This window comes from Poecilia reticulata, linkage group LG3, assembly GCF_000633615.1.
Source record: "Poecilia reticulata strain Guanapo linkage group LG3, Guppy_female_1.0+MT, whole genome shotgun sequence".
In the NCBI taxonomy this organism is placed as follows: domain Eukaryota; kingdom Metazoa; phylum Chordata; class Actinopteri; order Cyprinodontiformes; family Poeciliidae; genus Poecilia; species Poecilia reticulata.
Genome location: NC_024333.1, coordinates 4,587,669 through 4,607,059, shown reverse-complemented (window position 1 = coordinate 4,607,059; position 19,391 = coordinate 4,587,669). Strand labels below are relative to the sequence as shown.

The 19,391-nt window shown below is 38.1% G+C and overlaps 2 protein-coding genes across 7 annotated transcripts in view; both read right to left on the bottom strand.

The window, feature by feature from the left end:
* cep89 (centrosomal protein 89) overlaps window positions 1-4,494 on the bottom strand; it is a 47,099-nt gene extending 42,605 nt beyond the window's left edge. For 2 of the 5 annotated variants that reach the window (XR_001776492.1, XR_001776493.1), the window contains exons 1-7: window positions 4,200-4,494; window positions 3,408-3,514; window positions 2,392-2,538; window positions 1,990-2,182; window positions 1,782-1,833; window positions 1,110-1,205; window positions 329-517 (exon numbers count right to left, since the gene is read on the bottom strand). Coding sequence is in view for 3 of the 5 variants with exons in the window: in XM_017304173.1 (XP_017159662.1) it covers window positions 329-517; window positions 1,110-1,205; window positions 1,782-1,833; window positions 1,990-2,182; window positions 2,392-2,538; window positions 3,408-3,514; window positions 4,200-4,241 (826 nt within the window). In the remaining 2 variants the exon portion in view is untranslated. The remainder of the gene's footprint in view (window positions 1-328; window positions 518-1,109; window positions 1,206-1,781; window positions 1,834-1,989; window positions 2,183-2,391; window positions 2,539-3,407; window positions 3,515-4,199) is intronic. The other 3 variants (XM_017304171.1, XM_017304172.1, XM_017304173.1) reach the window with 2 other exon arrangements.
* A 2,007-nt stretch (window positions 4,495-6,501) lies between these two features.
* Window positions 6,502-19,391, bottom strand: part of rhpn2 (rhophilin, Rho GTPase binding protein 2) — a 32,162-nt gene continuing 19,272 nt past the window's right edge. Inside the window, exons 7-15 of one of the 2 annotated variants that reach the window (XM_008404865.2) lie at window positions 18,059-18,225; window positions 16,388-16,575; window positions 16,137-16,293; window positions 14,508-14,627; window positions 14,204-14,398; window positions 13,755-13,831; window positions 11,021-11,167; window positions 8,434-8,589; window positions 6,502-8,135 (exon numbers count right to left, since the gene is read on the bottom strand). In XM_008404865.2, coding sequence (XP_008403087.1) covers window positions 7,872-8,135; window positions 8,434-8,589; window positions 11,021-11,167; window positions 13,755-13,831; window positions 14,204-14,398; window positions 14,508-14,627; window positions 16,137-16,293; window positions 16,388-16,575; window positions 18,059-18,225 — 1,471 coding nt within the window. In that variant the 3' untranslated portion in view covers window positions 6,502-7,871. The remainder of the gene's footprint in view (window positions 8,136-8,433; window positions 8,590-11,020; window positions 11,168-13,754; window positions 13,832-14,203; window positions 14,399-14,507; window positions 14,628-16,136; window positions 16,294-16,387; window positions 16,576-18,058; window positions 18,226-19,391) is intronic. The other variant, XM_008404866.2, reaches the window with a different exon arrangement.

Here is a 19,391-nt window from a genome sequence, read left to right as displayed (position 1 = left end):
TATATAAATATATATGTTTTTTTTTTTTTAACCATGAAATTACTTTTTTAATCTACAATGGCTCTAATAATCCATCATGATATCTCACTGATTCATTTATAAATCACAACGAAACAAGTGGAAGGATTCTTGGAAGACATTTTCTCAATACTGATTACATTTTCCAAGTGACTTTTCTGTTTTGGGGTGTAATGAAATCATGGTAAAACTAGAACTTCTGTGTATTGAACATTTATATTTTTTTACTTTAGAGTTCTTGTTGTTTTATTTTGTTACTAAATGCTGCAATCATTTACTTCACTAAACTTTCAGACTTATTTTCTCAAACCTGCAGAGGATCTCCTCTGCTCCAGGCGATCCAGCCTCTTTTCCAGCTGCTTATCTTCGTGTATCGTCTTGGTCTTCCTCTGTTTCTGCAGTTCACTGTATCCTCGGTTGGTTTCTGGAGGCAAGTGGACGTTCTGTTTAGGCATTTTAGCACCACCAGCCCTGTTAGTGGTTGGGATGGGTGGCAGAGCTGAAATACAATAAGGACAGTTCTAAATCTCTAAAACAAATGCAGAACTTTTCTTTTAATATAGTAATTTACCAGCTATCTTTCTGCTGAATGAACTATGAAATGCATAAGAAACCACAGTACAAAAAAAAGAAAAGTTTCGGTTTGCCTGACTTTGTGGTAGATTGCCCTCTAGTGGATTAATAACATAACACATGGTCGTTGACTAATACTAACAACTGTAGTGCCTTGCAAAAGTCTCAGCCCACATTTTGTCACAAATTTTACTATTTTATTTTTTCTGTTGTTTTGGATTGCATGCGACTGCTCAACAAAAAACATCAGAACAATTTTAAATGCTGGCAAAATGATACATTTTAGTATGTAGCTAACAACAGTTTATCCTACTTGATGTGAAACAGCCAGATCTTCCTATTCATTTGGACAAATGAGTGTGAAACACCTATTTCCTACTGAAAGCTCAGTTTAAGGCAGAACAACAGAGGAATAAGAAAACAACAAGAAACCTCTGCTGGAAGTTTAATAACTGTTTGGTGGATAAAAGAAGATGTATAAATAAAAATAAAGGTAGAAGGTGATAGGAAACACATACATCGCACGTCTTCCTTGAGGTTTTCAGAGCTCTTTCTGAGAGTTTCTCTCCTCCTTCTGGCTTCTGGAGATTGGCCACTTGATTCCTCGGTGAGGTCTGGAAGGTATAAAGAAATTAGTGTAACGGCAGGAAAAGTACACGTATGTGAGTGTTGCATTTGAGATCATGTATGGATCACTTTAACAACGTGCACAGTAGAATATTGTAGGTCCTCATCATCTAATGTCTGGACACAGCTCAAGTAATAGCGAATATAATTTAGTTCTAATGACACCCGTTTAGTGTTGGAAAACTAGTCAAGTAAGTATTAGGAACATTTTAAATTAGTTTTGCCTCAAAACTACGAACTCCCACTGTTTTCTGTCCTTAAAAACATCAACCTACAGCATGCATTTTGTTGCATTTTGCTGTGATTTTAATGAAACTAGCACAAAGGTCAAAGATGTATGCTATAAAATATCCAAAGTTCAGACCTCAAAGAAAACCAGTTATCATCAGGATCTGCCAGAAGATTCCTGATTGATGCAACTCCAGTCGTTCTTCTTCATGCTTTCTCATGCTGGTGATAAATGTTTCCATCACTTCTGTGCTACAATCATTTTATTCTGGAGCAATTCTACTGAGTCTATGTAAGCTACTGTAATCCATCCATGTGTAGAGTAAAGTCAGTACCTGGAGATGGCACTCTCCTACCCAACATGTGAGCAGCCAGAGACAGAGCAGCCTGGAAACCAGACGGGTGAAACAGGAAGTCAGACAGACAGATAGCGAGAGAGAGACATAACTTTTCTGTATGAACATATCAGAGCATACAGACTCTATAGCTCCACCAAAAACATATTTTGATGTTGTATAACACAGCAAATGTGTGCTTCCTTACCTCTGCTTCTAGAGGCAGGTCATGAACTGTTTCTGACACTCTAAGATCCTCTCGTCTGTCCAGAGTTTGATACACATGCTCGTCCGCATCACCTTGGTCACCAGCTCCGTCTTTGTCATCTTCCAGCTCTCCCTCGGAGTGGTCAGGGGACGAAAGGTGTGGCCGGCTAGCCAAATCCTCCGACCATCTGTCTCTGTTGAAGGTAAGGTGATTTGAAGACTGAAAATGACTGAAAACTTTCTCGCTTTTTATGAACTCACTTTAATTCCAGTTGGAAAAGGCAGAATTTGGACTTTGATGCAAGTCCAGGAAGGAACTCTTTGTGGCTCACTAAATTTTATAGCCACAAAGGGATACTTTTCTGAAGACTGGACAGCAGTGCAGCTGTAGAGGAGAATTCACCTTGAGTAAAGCACACTGCTGCCATTTGGCTCAGACAGGAAGGATTCGGAACGATCTGTCTCAGAGAAGGACCTTGGCCGAGTGGGCGGGATGACCCACGTCTGTCCCGTCAACGAGGAAGACAGGATAGCTGCAGCCAACGCTGATCTGTGGATGTGAACACAAACGTTGTGTAGCAAAAAGGCACAAACAATAAATACTGCTTGTGAAATTTGGCTCACTAAAGTCAGAAGATATCATTTTATGACTTACTGTAAAAGATAAATTAGTACCTCAGTTCAGCCCAATAAATAAGTGCCATGCACCCCATATTCTTACACTCACACTCTTGGTAAAGATGTTTTAAAAGCTCAGTTCTATATATCCTCCATCTTCTTCAGGTCATCTTGCAATGTTCTAATGGGGTTTCCAACTGCAAGCTGATTATTGATTATTATCAGGTTCTCAATGCTAGTAAAATATTTGGTGACACTTGCTGAAATGTGAAATTTCATGCAATTGGCCATGAAATTCATTAAGAAACTACAACTAGTTTGCTGGGTTTTTCCCTGTGCCTATTTATTTATTTTTTTACAACTTTATAGTTGGAGTTTAGGTATTATTAATAATGTCTTCCAACAACAACACACTAATTACTATGTAATTAGTGATTACATAGTATCACTATGTAATCACTAATTACATAGTGATACTTTCAAAATTCTTGTCAACTTCCAAAGCTTTTTTTAAAACTCAAAAACACGGTAGGCAGCTGGACGAATGCCTTAGTGCCCCTACCATCAGACATCATCTTCTTTGGCTTTTTGCACACCTTTACCAGAGGGCCAACAATTGTGGAATCTCCCTTGAAGTTGAATATTGATTACAATAATAATAATGTGTGTGTCTTATTTCAGTAATGACCGTAGAAATGTAAAAGAAGAAAAGAGGGGGGTAAAAAAAGGCTTCGGGTAAAATAGTGTAAAATGTGAAAAGATGCTGGAGGTTAAAGGTGACAAAGGCAGTGTGTGAAGTACCTATGTCTCTCAGGTGAGGGGTCTGGGCTTTGTGGGGGAGGAGTACGAGGCACAGCGGCTTTAGGAGCGATGGAGGCGGCAGGGATCAAACCATGAGCTATGTGCTTCTACACAACACAACACATCAACAGGGGAGAGGTTACAGGGTCAGCCTGTCACACATGGACAATAACTCTGTTTTTGTACAGAGGTTCAAGACTTGGAAATAAAATAACTAATGTCGTTATTTTATAGCAACAATGAAATTGGATGGTTGTTAGGGGAACCTGTTGTATGAGGAATGCAGATGAAATACACTAATGGCAACGGTGCTTTGTATTTGTCAGGTTACAAATAGAAACCTTAATGCTTTCGGTGACGTTTTCAGGGATAAACCAACACAAATTAGCACATAATTGTGAAGTTTTGTAAGCCAGAGAAAGGTGGTTGCACAAAGTACTGACTGTGGGGATTGAGTACAAAAGCAAGCCAAACTTTTAGATTTATTTATTTATATATATAAAAAAAGATAATTCAAAACCTTACAATTACTGCTTAATTTGTGTTGCTATTATTTAATACACCGCAATTAATGTTTGAACAGCAAGAACAATTTCAGGCATATGGATAAGTTTGCGTGGCGCTGTGAATACTTACCCGACATGCTTTAGCTGTTAAGTGCGCCATAATATTGTAAATGTCAGCTCAACACAAGATACGCTAAGTAACCCTAATTACACGATGCTAAAGCTAACACTACATGGCATATTAACCGAGTTAAACATTGGAAAGTGTTAATAAAAAATAACTTACAAACTCCTTGTCTTTCTCTCGTCTGAAGTTGAATTTCATCATTATGAAAATGATTCACCTTTAGCTCTCTAACTTGACAAACAAAAAGCTTTTCTTTTACGCAAAGACTTTACAAACTAATCACCAAACTGCCTTGTAAACAACCAGCCGCTGTTCTTGTAATATGATTGAAATTAGTTCTCTGTTCTTAAAAAACAGTCTACGACAACCAAGCTAACTAAATTAAAAAGAGATACTGATTTACCAGCAGCCGTATCTAGACGCTTAACCATGGCAAACCACGTCTTTGTAAAAGAAGCGGTGATTGGTTTCCTTGCTCAAATTCAGCCAATCAGACACTGTTTTAAATTTCCTAGCAACGGTGTTTCCAACAACTAACAGACCGTCCACCAGGGGCGTGTGTGTCCCATTAAATAAAAAAAATTCATGAGATCGGTTGAAACCTAGAAAGAAAGAAAGAAAGAAAGAAAGAAAGAAAGAAAGAAAGAAAGAAAGAAAGAAAGAAAGAAAGAAAGAAAGAAAGAAAGAAAGAAAGAAAGAAAGAAAGGATTTTATACTGGATAATTTTTCATTTGTATTTTATATATAAGCTGGCTATAATTAACACATAATTATTTAGTTTGGAAAATGCAGTTTTTCTACGACGTAGTCCTATAACCTAGACCAAATTGAGACCTCCAGTCTGTTTTAACATTCAGTAAAATTGCATTAAATTAATTAATATTTGTTTAATATAGATACAAAGTGTACTAGTTCCACTGACAGATTTCTTTCCACTTGAAATAAGAAAAACATCCTTTTATAAGTGAAAGTACTTTTTAAATTAACACTCAAGAATTATTGACTTAAACAAGCTTACGTATCTTGCTGAAAAGTGACTTTTCAGCACTTATTTAAATTGTACAAAAATATACACAAGAAACTAGACTAAAATTCCTGACAAGATTTTATGTTTTTGCAGCGTGTAACAATCTGTTACAGTGGTTATGTGAAAGCCTCGGACTGAAAATACTTGGTTGTTGTAACAGTCCGGGATACGCATAGCCATTATTCTTTGTCTTTATTTTCTTTTAATGACGCATCCCTCTTTGCACAGTCAGCTCTAGAACAGTCCCAAGAACAGCCAACTACAACGTCTACTGTGTAGTTGCCAGCAAGATCTGGTGAATCCAAGATGCCACTCTTTATTTCACTTATCCAACACTAATCCTTGGAATTAAGTTACCAACCTGCTGACTGTTTATGGAGGCAAATTGAATCTGGAGCCTCAACCAAACTAGTGGCTGGTGACTTAAAGGAAATAGGTCTCTGTGTCACATCATCTTTAAACCCCAGGGAAACTTATTCAAAAGTATTTACATTTCTAGAAACTTGTCAACTCAACTTAAAAGGGCAGTATTATGTGTTTTCCAGACACATAGTGCCATTTTATTCCACAATTAAGTAACTATGTTAACTTCAGTTGGTAAAAAAATGACTTTCTAATTTAACGCCCATCTCTTTCAGGAAGTCATCACAACATTGCTCCTCCATTAACCCTTTAACAATGTTTTTACTGGTGTTGCACTGTTAGTCTGTTAAAAATATACATTTCTGGGCATGCAGTTGTGACACAGGGGTAAAGTACAACCCAGGTATGGAGGCCTTAGTGTTCGACCAGCCGTCAGACTCAAATCCCGACCTGATGACCTCTGCTGCATGTTCACTCACTCCCTCGCTCATTACTCATTTCACTATCTAACCACTCTCAAATTAAGGTCACTAGAGAAAACCTTAAAAAGTATATATAGTTTCCTCATTGTATAAATGTAATTAAAGGTGGGTTCTTGCTAAAAAATTCTCACATTACACTGCTGCAATAAAAGACTTGGTTTTTACCCATTACCACCAAATGCTGGCATCACTTTATTCTGTATATAACCGATTTACATATTAATTAGACTATTTTTAAGCTTCAATTTAAATTTTGATTAAAATTTTTATACTGACATGTGAAATGTTCAACAATATAACTTTCACTTGACAAAAAATCCCATTTAAGATAATAGTACACATTATACCCAGCAATCAATTGTTAAGGCCATAAAAAGTTCAAATGAGTAAAATGTAATCACATGTTTCCTTCAGTCTGTGGAATGATGGATTAGGATGTCATGTGGTACCAGCCTGACTTAAAAAAAAAAAAAAAAAACTGTTGAAAATTTTTAAAGAGGTGTGTGTTGGTCAAACCTCATTCCAGACATTTCTCACTTGCTCTGCATAGTGGGGTCCAGATACAAAAGCCTGACAAATAATTCAGAAAATTCACCTCAACCCCATTTTGTTTATTCTGTTTTATTCGAGTGAACACACATGACAAAGACTTAACAATGCAGCACAAAGTGAAGAACATGGAGTGACCAGAAAGCATTACAAGAAAAGGAGACCGAACCCCCTGCATACACACTAAGGCACTCAGCATCACCAGGCACTGCGGCATTAACACACACAAAAAAGCTAACATCCATACGAATTACTTCATTTAACATACATGGCACTTTAAAACAGTGTTAGGTAAACACAGACAGTACCGAATATTTCATAGGTTTACAACATTTACAAATATACATTAGAAAAGTAAAACAAAACAAAAAAGCTAGAAGTAGACCACTTTTCCAAGGCTAACAAAATACATTCCTCCAAAAGACAGAAATCCACCAAGTAACAATTTAGAACTTGAACTAAGCTTAAAAGGTAAATATATATTTATTTTTGTGGTTTTGAACAACATAAATAATTTGATTATCAAACGAATATGAGAATCTACTTTGTAGATAAAGAGATAAAGTCCAACACTGCGGAGTGTCAGTAAAAAAATGTGAGTTGTTAGCGTTAATGTTAAGGTGCGTGGCTGCGGGCTTTGATCCGAGCCACTCTTGTTTGTCAGAGTGTGCGTCGTGAACATCAGTGTAACCACATCCTTCCCTTCTATTAACATAGACTCGACTACATACAGATTCACATTAACGAAGACGCACAGTTCCGGCTTCCTACGAATATAATTTCGGTAAATGATTTGTCGCAGACGAGGAGGCATGTGGGGAGATAAAATACAAAGGTCTCTTTACTTACACTGCGTCCCAGATATGGCATGAAGCTCAAACAGGCTGTCTCTCAAAATACAAAAAAAAGAGAAGAAGACAGTAACACAAAACTAAAGGTATGATTTAGCAGCTTATCGGATATTGCATTCTAAAAATATAAAATAAAGAAAATCTTCCTAGGCTTAAGAAAAACTTCACAGCATTTTTGTTTTCCCTCACTGATCAGCTGTGTGACGTTTTTTTAGTAACAATGTCCTTCATGTATGCAGGAATGCTGTGAACTTCTTAGACCACATTCTAATCACTGCCTTGCAAAAGCAGTAGATGGCATGGGTGCACGCACAAATTTTAGAGTTTTTGTTTGTGTGTGTCTTATGATGAATGGTAACTGGAGTCACACTGTGCTGTACACGCGCTGGCACGGAATAAAATGTTTTCCATTATCGCTGACGCTCTTAAGATGGGCAGCCTGTGTGCTGTTTTTTGGCACGTTTGTTGTTTTTGTGCTGAAAAGACCAAAGTGAGTGACAACTACTCCGTGCAAAAGCGCACCTGGCGCAGGTACAGGAGAGCACCTCCGGGACCTGGCTCAGTGGAAGTTGTCGTTGTTGTAAGCGCTGGAGTTGGGGAACGTGGGGATGGGTTTGTTCCAGGAGAGCGCCCCCGAGTGGTCGTCCGTGGGAAGGCTCAAGGTGCTGGCGCTCTTCATTTTGTTCTTAAGGCCCCAGCTGAGGAACGACGACTTCTTGATGACCTTGCGGGTCTTGGAGGACTTGTCTTCGTCATCGTGGGCCAGGCAAATCATGGAGTAGGTCTTGGGCAGGTTTCCGCTGAAGGTGGCGCTCTTTGTAGGCTGTGTAGACACGGGAAGTGTTTCTTATTAGCTACATTCTGCTTTGGTCAACAGTATGAAATATGCAAGTGTGCTGCGGTAATGGCATCTTCAACCAAGCATAATTTTCTTCAACGTTACATTTATGTGTAGTTAGTTCAAATGGTAAAAAAAGATGCATTCACTTTTTTGTTTTCACATGAACATTTTAAAAGTATCAACACATTTTCAACAAGTGGAAATATTTAATTCTGACATGTGTCTGACAAAAGCCTCCTTAATTCTTTTTTTTTTTCTTTCAGGAATTTGTCAGACATACCATGGGAGGGCTGTTGTCGATCACGCTGACCACCTGGATTTCAATCCCCTCCTCATCCACATCTTTCATAAGTCGCATCATGTCACTCACACCCATCCATTTGGTGTCTTTGTCACCCACGGCAATGATGTAGTCACCCTCTTTCAGTCCGTCGGTCTTAAAAAGACATGAACGAGACAAGAGTCAAACACTTGATTTTAAAGATGACGACATATTCACAGAGAATGTCTTTAAGGTCCATCATCTTGTTTCCTCCCCTAAGGCAGCAGACAGGTAAGAGTGTGTCATTTCCTGAGTAGGTCCACACCCACAGGCAGTAGTTGAACCGTTTCTGTCTAATTGCTTAATTTACATTCGCAAAAGCTGGTTGATAACTCTGCAAAATCAGCTGCCTGAATTAAAAAAAAAACCTTCTGAATGCTTTATTAAAGAGTTGCTAAGAGTTTGGCCTGGTAAAGCTTATGCCGTACAACTAATCTGTTTCTCTGGATGGCCTGCACAGCTTATTAAGGCCTGCTTTTTGTTAGCACATCTTAATGAGCTGTCAGGCTGCAGAGGATTGCAGGGCGTAAATACTCCCCATTTCTTAATTTAATTAAGTGGCCAGAGTGTCAGGAGGGAGGAGGGGAGCGCCTTCCAACATTTTTAGATGCAAATCCCGTTGAGCTTACAGAGGCAGATTTTATTTGAATCAAACATCCACAAAACCGGTAGGAGTGTTTGGAATTAGTCCATATTTCCTGTCCAAAAAAAGTAGACTCAAACTGAGCTGGTCGTTTAATTATTGTGCAAAGAGTTAGAACTAGAGAACCCGTCACACTTCATAACCTTTAAGCCTAAGAATTGTCAAAGTACAAAATGTAAATAAATTTGAACAGGTTTTTCCAATGTTTTGTTAAAGTAGGTCATATTACAGCAGACTTATTTGAATAATAATAATAATAATACATTTTATTTCAAAGGCGCCTTTCTGGCACTCAAGGACACCGTACAATAGTAAAAAACTGTGACAGAAACAAATAAAATGTAACAAGTAAAAGTAGATAAAAATAAATAAAACAAAAGAATGTATCTATATAAAAACTATGTAAAATCAGGCAAACCAATTGTGTCATGTGGAAAAGGCAGATCTAAAAAGGTGTGTTTTGAGTTCGGTTTTAAAATGTGATAATGACTTTATGTTTCTAAGGTATGGTGGTAATGAGTTCCAGAGTTGGGGAGCAGAGCGACTGAAAGCTCTGCTCCCCATGGTGGTGAGACGGGCAGAGGGGACAGTGAAATGGATAGAGGAGGATGATCTGAGGGAGCGAGAGGGAATGGCAATATGAATAAGATTTGAAAGATATGGTGGGGAGAGATTGTAAAGGGCCTTGAAAGTGTACAGAAGAATTTTGTAATCTATGCGGAACTTGGTGGGCAGCCAGTGGAGTCTTTGCTGGACAGGAGTGATGTGGTGCATGGATGGGGTTTTGGTAATGATACGGGCAGCTGAATTCTGGACCAGTTGGAGCTTATGAAGAGATTTGACATGAAAACAATATATTCTCTGACATACACAACTGATGACTCAGCATATGCAACCTCTCCCTCTAACAGCTGTAAATGGAAAACTGACTGCTAGGCAAAAAAAGAAAGAAAAAAGCCCTAATGGAAATATGTCAAAGGAGTGAGAGCTCTTGCTTTCCTTAAAGCTTTGTGAAAATAAATAGGTCTGCAGGACAGATTTCTCTCCTTTAAACCGTTTTTTCCCCCAAAGATTATTAAACAACTAGAAATCTGGTTTTAAGGAGAAGGAGTAACTTAAAACTAAGGGGTTGGAACAACAAAATTCATATTTAGGAGCGTTTGTCCAGGAAATTAAAATCAGTCGTTTGACTTTAGTTTGTACATTTTATGATTCAGCACAAAACCTCTGTGATGTGAGAAAAGTGTTTCCTTTGCAATTTTGTGAAATAAACCAATTTTTATTTGACAAAAAAAAAGGCAGCACCTCATCCTAGCGGCAAAACATTTTATTGAAATTTCAAAAGATTTTTTTTTTAAATTGGCATGTTTCCATTAAGCAAATTTGTTTTCAAAATATAAAATTGAGCAATTATATGGTCAATGGAAACGGAAGTAGTGTTAAATGACCATCAGCTTGGCTGCATCCAGGCAACACAACATGCAGTGACAAAGCTAACCTATGATACGTTCTTGAGTTTGATTACACAAAGTAATCATTTAGGTCAGAACTGATTCCAACATCTACTTGAATGCCACAAGAATTCGACACTTCTATGCATAAGTGGTCAATCACTACTGTGGTGCATTACAGCTCGACTCACTTCCAGTCAAAGTACTTTTAAATCCCTGGGTAGCATGCCTGTTTGTTAGGTATCAAAGCTAGCCCTCTAAGACAAGTTTTCTTCTGACTTACTCCTCCTCCTCTCTGGATAAATTTCTATGTATATAAACTCTTATAAACTTACATTTGAGTTTCTGACTGAGTTCTTTACTTTTGTCTTGGGTGGCCAGTGCCTTAGTATTCCAAATGTAACATAATTAGTCATGTGCAGTCAGATGTAAAAAATGCAGTTTAACTTACAGCGGCGCGGCTCAGAGGATCCAGTGAGACCACCTGAACTGGTGCCTCTCCTTTCAGAGTGAAACCCAGGTCTCTGTCGTCTGCACAAACTCGGATTTTCCTCGGGGCCGTCCATTTCTGCTTGGCCGAGAAGACCGACAGAGGGCCCTGAGTGGACACAAGGTGGAAAGGCTTGGGTTAATTAGATTTTTGGATTTAAAAGATACTGTTAGGTTTTGTATTGGGGTAAAACTGGAATTCCAGTTTCTTGTGTCCTCACTGACACATGACCTGATGAAACGAGGCAGTCTGGGGAAAATTCCTGTGTAGTTCTGTCAAGATTCCTGTACGCCAAGTCACACAGAGGGCAATCATATACATGCTCTCTTCAGTAAACATGAGCATCTGCGTTATCAGGTTTCTGTGTAACAGAAACTCAGACGTTATGAATTTTATCAACATGCTTTCAGAAAGAGAAACATTTTCAAAGTACTTTACTTTTGACTTGCATAGGGCTGCAGCTACTGATTATTTTAGTAAAAGAATAATGTAATTTAAAAATTCAACCACTTGTCATTTTTTTTGCAACATTAGAAATACACAAAAACATGAAAAACAATTGTGTCAATTTCTTTTTTCAGTTAAGAAAATAAACATTTTATTGCCTAAAATGCAACAACATAGCATTCCTTAAGTAAGTCTGAACCAGGTGAAGCTAAAACTATACCACTTGAGGAGTTTTGGCTAAAACATATGTAAAAACAAAAGGTGTTTTTATCTTGAATACAAAACATAATTTTTTTTACAGTGTTGGCTTAATACTCTGAATATGTTGGTTTTTTTTGAGTTTGTATACTCCAGTTAATGATTAATCAACTACTAACTTATTTGGTGATGATTTCAATAATCGATTAATTGTGATTAATCCAATTGTTTCAGCTTATTTAGTCATTTTGAATGCATTAATGAGCATAAATGGGAATTTAAAAAATGATAAAAAGTTCCTCCTTACAATGTCACATGTCAGAGAAGTTTACAAGATCCAAAGGTTCACTTTCTGTTACACTTGTAACTGTATTGTTTCATAGATGAAGATCGGGTTTGGCCATCATAAATGTAACCGTTTTCGTAAAACCATTTAACAACAGGGAGTGCAGAGAAGTTCGCACACTTAAAGGAACAATACATTTGATTCCAAGAAAAGATTCTTTTATGCCTTCACAGAGAGCTCCGAAGTTATTATTTATTGTTCTGAATCCAGCAATCCTCTTTATCTTTCCAAGGATGACAATCCTGTGCTTAAACTGCTAGTAAATAAGTGGGTTGGATTTTATGACAGGAACAACAGAGGTACTTCTGTTCTGAGGCTTTACCACCTGCTGCCTGAAACTGGTGCCTGCATTTTATCAGCGTAGCTGTAAACTGGGTTTAACCAAAGAGACGTGGACCAGACCATCACTGTTTTACAGTAAATATTGACATTCCTTCATGCATATAGCATGAGATTCAAAAGGAATCAGAAACTGAATGTTTAGACGTGAGGAGGAATCACTGTGCAGAGTAAAAGGAATGAGAAATGTTCCACATTTTCTCATATTACAACCACAAATGTCAATCTATTTCATGGGAATGTGAAGTAATAGACTAAAAATAGTTGTATATAAATGCCTATAAAGTTTGTTGTAGATTTCCGATCCACCCCAGAGTCGATGCTTTGCTTTGTACAACCACTTCTTGCTCATGTTCTTTCAAAAATGGCTGACTTCTTGTCATTTTCCCCTAAAAGTCAGATGTGTACAGATGTCAGTCAAATTTATTTATATGGCACTTTAAAAACAGGTTTAAAACTGCACTAAAGTACTGCACAAAAACAATAATAAAATAAGTTGATGAAAAGAAAAAGAGAAATAATACAAGAAAAAAAAAATATATATATTGTTATAATATTATGTGCAATAATAAGTAAAAAAAAATAAATCACAACAGCAGAGCTACAGTATCAATTGAATGCCAAAGAATAAAAATAAGTTTTAAGAAGCGATTTAAAATTATCCACACTGTGAGCAGATCTAATCTGGAAAGGTAGAGTATACTAGAGAATAGAAGCGGACATTCGTCCGGTCTCTCTGGATCTCTTGGAGTTACTTTTAGATTAATGAAAGGCATTCTTTATGCACCACTTTTTGTACGTCTGTCACGTAACATTTCATTCAAACACATTGAAGTTGGTGGTTGTAATGTGAGAAAATGTGAAAAAGTTTCAGTATGATTGATAGAAAATTTCAAACGATATCCTTAACCAGATATCACAAAGGGAATTCAAAATACCAATGCTAACCCACAACAAGACGAAAAAAATTACAAAATGTTCCACATCTCTGTTTCCTCAATTTATACCATAGTAACCAAAATAAGACTTACACCACGCTCAACCCATTTCCGTTCATGGTTAGTGTTAGTTTTTGCATTTGTTGTTTTGGATGAAAGTCCAGGAGGCTTTGGGAATGACATGTCTTTAAACACACAATTAAATGTCCCAGAGCTTCCTGGAGACTCACCCTTGGTTGGTTGTATTCAGAAGTGATAAAACTAAAAAGTCAAACTCTGTGTGTGTGTTCAATTCTAAGCAGATCCTTAATGGTAAAAACACACAAATCCACAACCATTTTATACCACTTGATGAATAAACCAACCACGGGAAAAAAACTTGGAAAAAATAGTAATGTGAGTAAAAGAATATTAGTAACCCACATACCAGCCTCTGGAAAAAGTCGGTGACTTTCACCTTTGTGGCAGCAGGAAGCTCCATTTCTGCTTTGTGCTCCGTTTTAGCTGAGGGGAGAGGAAGAGGAAAAACAATGAGGTCATTTACAGCCGCCGTCCTGCAGGGAGGACGACCGGGAAGGTCAACAGAGTAAACACTGCGTCACCTAACCATCACTTATCAAAGCTAATAAAACTGCAGCAGGTGTGGACACCATGAAAGCCAACACAATGGTCTCTGAGCTCGGGAAGCGTTTGTTGTGGAGACGCTCGGGGTCATTGTTCTGTCGCCAAGTCAATCACAGTGAGGTTTCTCTCTCTCAACGCAGGAATACAGACAGACTGCATTCCTCGAATCTCATCTTATCCTCCTGTGCTAAAGCAAACAGGATATTTGCTTCTTTTTTTTTATCTAAAAAGAAAAACACCCCCAGGACTCACAGATGATGTCTGGAGCTTCGATGTAGTCAACGAACTCTTCCTCGTTGTCGTAGTCGCTGTACTTGTCGAGTGAGCGCCGGTGGCTGGCTTTTAGAATTTCCTGCAGAGCCTCCAGCTTCTCCAGGTGCTGGCAAAGGCTGTAGTTCCTCAGAGCCTCTTCGTGACCCGAGATGGCACGGCGAATGTGAGCTTTACCTGGAAAAAATACATGGGATATGGTCAAAGATGAACAGCTGTTTGTGTGGCCAAGGCAGCCTCTCGCGTAATCCCATTAAGTTGATTCCCACTGCTGTTACTAGCTTACCAATCCGTTCACGTTCGTCTTTGTTCTTCAGGATGTCGAGTGGGGAGCATCCCTCAGGGAGCTGATCGTACACCTGAGATAAGGTCTTCTCCTGCTGGTCCTCGTCGTCGTTGGGACCCACTAAACGCAGAGGAAAGAAACGATCCGTCACTTCAACCCTGAAAAGCTTCACCTGTAGTCGAGTTAAGATCCTCAGAAATTTCAAGTCTGCTGCATCAGAAGTCCTAAACTTAGTCTCTCAATGGCAAAAAATAAATGTCTCAGAAGGTTTTGGTTTCATCTGATAAGAGTTTTCCAACATGTTGCAACAAATTTCTATTTGATCAGTGACCTTAATTGTTACTACTCCACACCATTAAGATTAAAAATAAAGACTAAGAAAAATATTAATCATTCTCCTTTCACTTCATAATTACACACTACTTTTGTTGGTCAATCATATAAAATCCCAACAAAATATATTGAAGTATGTGGTTGTAATGTGGCACAATTTGAAAAAAAGCCGTGAATTTTGCTGAATTCTGAAGATGTTCAAATTAAACCGCAATCATTTCTTTACTAAGAAGCTCATCAGTTTCTTTTAAAACTTCATAAGTGCTTATAAGCCATCATCTACATATCCTGGTCAGAACTTTCTCTGGGTTTGGATCACACAGCTCGCTACACTGAGGTAGAACCATTTGCTGGCATTTCATCTCCATTCCACTGCTGCGATCATTCACTGACGTTTCTTGCTTGGAAATTCTCTTCTCTCTATGGTTCTGTGGTTAATTGCTTTATTTTCCTCTTCTGCCAGGAATTTGTTAATGAGCTGCCAGATTCAAAGTAGCTTAGTTTCCATATTAGTTGTGTCCTAGTCCAAGAATTACAGTCGTCCTCTAGGAAGTTTCTAATGTTTTTGTGTGGCCCGGTTAAACTTTCAGCTTGGCCTCTTCAGAATGTGCAGTTAGTTTCACCACAGACAAAGGGTTTTTAATTTTACTGCGGATTAGAAAATAAACCACAAATGTCTTTTTTTAATTATAAAAAATGAAATATGACATTTACAGGACATCAGAACTAATCAATCACCGCCATTACACAACCAGTAGAGTTACAAAACCAAACAGCAACATTGCTGTCAACCACAGAACACTTTTTTCCCTCGAGTCATTTTTTTTTATCCACTTAAACATTGTTTCTCTTACTTGTTTTTTTAGTTATGTGGACAGAGATATAAAGGAATAATCCTGCAACATTGTAACTTTTCTCCAGAATTTATTTTTCTACTTAAAATTCTTCCCTTGCCTTCCCCCCCTCCACTCTCTGTTGATCACAGTTCCTGCAGACAAAGCTTCTGAATTTCTGTGTGTGTGTGTGCATGTGTGTGTGAATCCTTAAATAGCTGTTGTGTAATAGTGTAAGAGCTCACTGTAGTTCAGTTCACTCATCTGGCAAGACCCACAGTAGCTCACACAGCATTAAAGGCAAAGAGCAGCACATTCAATAATGTTTTCTACTTGAGGCAGAACTAATTTGTTTTGTTTAAGAACCAACAGATTGTAAGAAATCCAGTTTTTTTTGTAAAAGTACATTCTCTCTGTTACATCTTTCAAAGCTCCAAAAATGTTCCAGGAAAGGTTTTCTTACACTCATGGTCCAGCAGTGCTGACGCTAAAAAGTGGTGTGCCATGGCTCGGTAGTGGTTGGTTTTGACCTGTGACATGGTGGACCAGAAGAGCGGCACGTTGTCTTTTATTGGCGTCTGGACCATGAATTGATGGACCTGATCGTAGATTTCTGAGACCTGGCAGGAAAAAGACAACGCAGGAGTGAAATAAACCCACACTCTTGTGACCAGCACATTATTGACAGTTCATGAATGTGTGTACGCTACTTACCTTTGCAGCCTCCTGGGCCATTTTAATCAGGGAGATGAACTGGTTCAGGACCCCCGGCAGAGCAATCTTCTCAAAGAGGCACTCCTGCGCCTGAGCAATCAACAGCTGGATCAGCATGCTGACCATGGCCGGACTCATGTCATAGCTTGGGATGTGGGTGAAGGTTGCCTTGAGGTGACTCAGCATACCTGAAGGGAGAGGTTGGAGTTAACAGAAACCTAAACAAAACCCAAGTGGCTTCAAAGCATTTATGTTCTGCTTTCAAGCTCTCTTTTATGGAACATTCTGGGTCAACAACTTTTCTGGAAACCGCAAGGTAAAGTTAAGAAGCTACATTTTCTAAAGAAGCTTTTGTTTTTGTAATATTAGGCACACCAGCTAGGCTAACTGCTAATAGAAGATGATAAAAACAGCTTAGAAGGTGACCTCTATAATAATGTCCTTTGTTTTAAGGTACGAAATTGCTTGTTTTTTGCGACTGCTCTCTTGCACGCGGCGTGACATCACTTCTGCTCCTAACATAATATTTTATTACCACTCGCTACAGAAAGGTTGGACAACTTATTTTGAACTATGCTCCTATTTTCCGCTATAGTAGCTCTTATAGTAATCATTAATTGACAAACTGGCATTAAATAAAACTGAGATTCTACTTTTTTTAATCTTTCAAAGTATTCTGTTTCAATCTTTGATTAATGATCGACTTCATACGAATAACGGTAGTCCTAAAACATATTCAATAGTTTTAACAAAACTGAAACAAATAGGTGCGACTCAAACAGCAATTTGTTCTGAAATACTTGACCTGTTTTGTCTTCAACAGTAAAATTGATGGATTTTATTGTTATTCATCTGATAATTAGATAAATAACAAGGTTCCTCCCAGGATGCAGTAGGATTATCAGTTTTTCCAACAAGCCAGTGTGTATTATGTTTTGTTAGATTAGCTAGTAGCAGCAGAAAGCTATTTATTACTTAGTAATAGAAAACTAGATTGCTAGGACATATTATGCAACATGGTTTCTTCTACAACTCTTTAGAGCGCTGAAGCAAATCCAACATATATTTAGATGTGTACATAAATAAATGCTCAGCAATTGTCAGCTCTCAGTTTAGTTTTGCTGCTTGGACAATGTTCCCTGTCACAACATAAGTGCTTTAGTTACTACTAGTCAAAAAAAGATTAATCAAAGCAAGAAAAGCGAAGCCAAGTTGCGAGCTGTAATTACAGTGACAGACCGGTCATATAGCAGAGCCATATATCCATCAAGATCTGACGGCGATTCTTGAAAAGCTTTGAGCGATGGAGAGCTACTTTGTGTTTCTGATGCTTTTTTGGACTGGAGCCACATGACAAGGAGCCAGAAACATCATCTACATTCATTCTTCCTCTTGACACGGACACCAGAGGGCGGCGGCGGCCGGCTGATAAACTGACACGAGCGTCGACAAACTTTATCTGAACAACATGTTATTGTGTCCCTACTGCCATTATGTATGGTACAAAGAAACACCAACATTTCATGGAAGTATTTAGGGAGGATGCTATTTTTAAACGAATTATAGCTGACAGTTTCTTTCACCGTTTCACTCTGGAGTTGCAAACGGAAACTCCCACCTGGCCTGACTTCCACGTCGTTACAGGTTAATGCGGTCAAAGTGAAAATGTACCTGCGGCTCTTTGAAAAGACAAGATGGCCTCCTGCAAGCCCGCTATTGTCTGCCGGTCACTTCTGGTGCCGATCTGGGAGTACAGAGCGGCCATGTTGAAGACCATGCTGGCCTTCTCTAGAGACAGGTTCTGCTGGCAGACGGGAACACCTGTGAAGGAGTCGTACCTGCAGGAAAGAAGACAACGCTCATTACCATTTACAGCTCAATTTAGAGCACAAACATAATTTTATAGTAGCTTAAAAGACATAAGTGAGTCAAGGCACAGTCTAAAACGTCTTTACTAAAACCTTCACTTTATTTTGAGACATGTTTTTCATATTAGCAGCAGCTTTTAAACATTTTATGACATTTCTGCCTTTTTATTTCCACAACTACTAGAACCTCTCATTGCACAGGAAGACAAATAGCTGGCACCAACCTAAATCTTTCTCATTTAAAGCTCCTATAAGCAAGCGAGCATTAGGTAGGGATATACCAGCTGATCCACAGGCTTAAGAAGGTGTCAGAATACTGGAAGACTGAAAACCCCCAACATGGCAGCTGATTTAGGAGAGGCCTGCTCTCCGTCTTCTTCATTTATGCAACACTTTGCTTTTAAAAGGCAGAAACTATGGAAATTAAGGTAATTGTTTGGTTCGTTTTACATGCACATCGTGTTTGTTAGTTTTTCATAACTGCAAAAGTTGCAAAAGCTGGACCTGTCACAATAACAAATTTTGCTGGACAATAAATTGTCCCAGTGATTATTGCTATAAAGGATAATATTGTTGTTTTGAGACCGTAAAGTAATGTATTGATAATAGCAACATAATGCAAGTTCATCCCCTCAAAAACCAATGAACTTTAATGTAAAAAACACTTGGCACTGGAACTGGAAGACATTTTAGGTAAGGTAATCTTATTTATATAGCAAATTTTAAATATCCAAAATAAAACAAAACAACCAAAAATAATAAATAAAATGGAAATAAACACATACAACTAAAACCATAAATAAAATGTATCATGACGTCTCTGCAAACAAAATTGGCTTTCAAAAATGATTAATAATCAGAATGGAAATTATGGAGCTCATTTTAATTCATTATGTGATTAACTGATCAGTTTCTTTTTGTGTATTTTATTAGGGAATAAATATATGGTTTCTGTTTATTCAACCTTCACTGAGTGAATACTTTGTGGATCCCCTAAAGCATGATGCTGCCAGCACCATGTTTCACTATGGGACAGGTGTGTTTTCTACTATACTGTTCTTCCCATGTAGACAGAAATGTTCCAAAGCATCTTTCACATGTTTGCTTATTTTTGGGTTACTTTTGTGTTGGTGCAA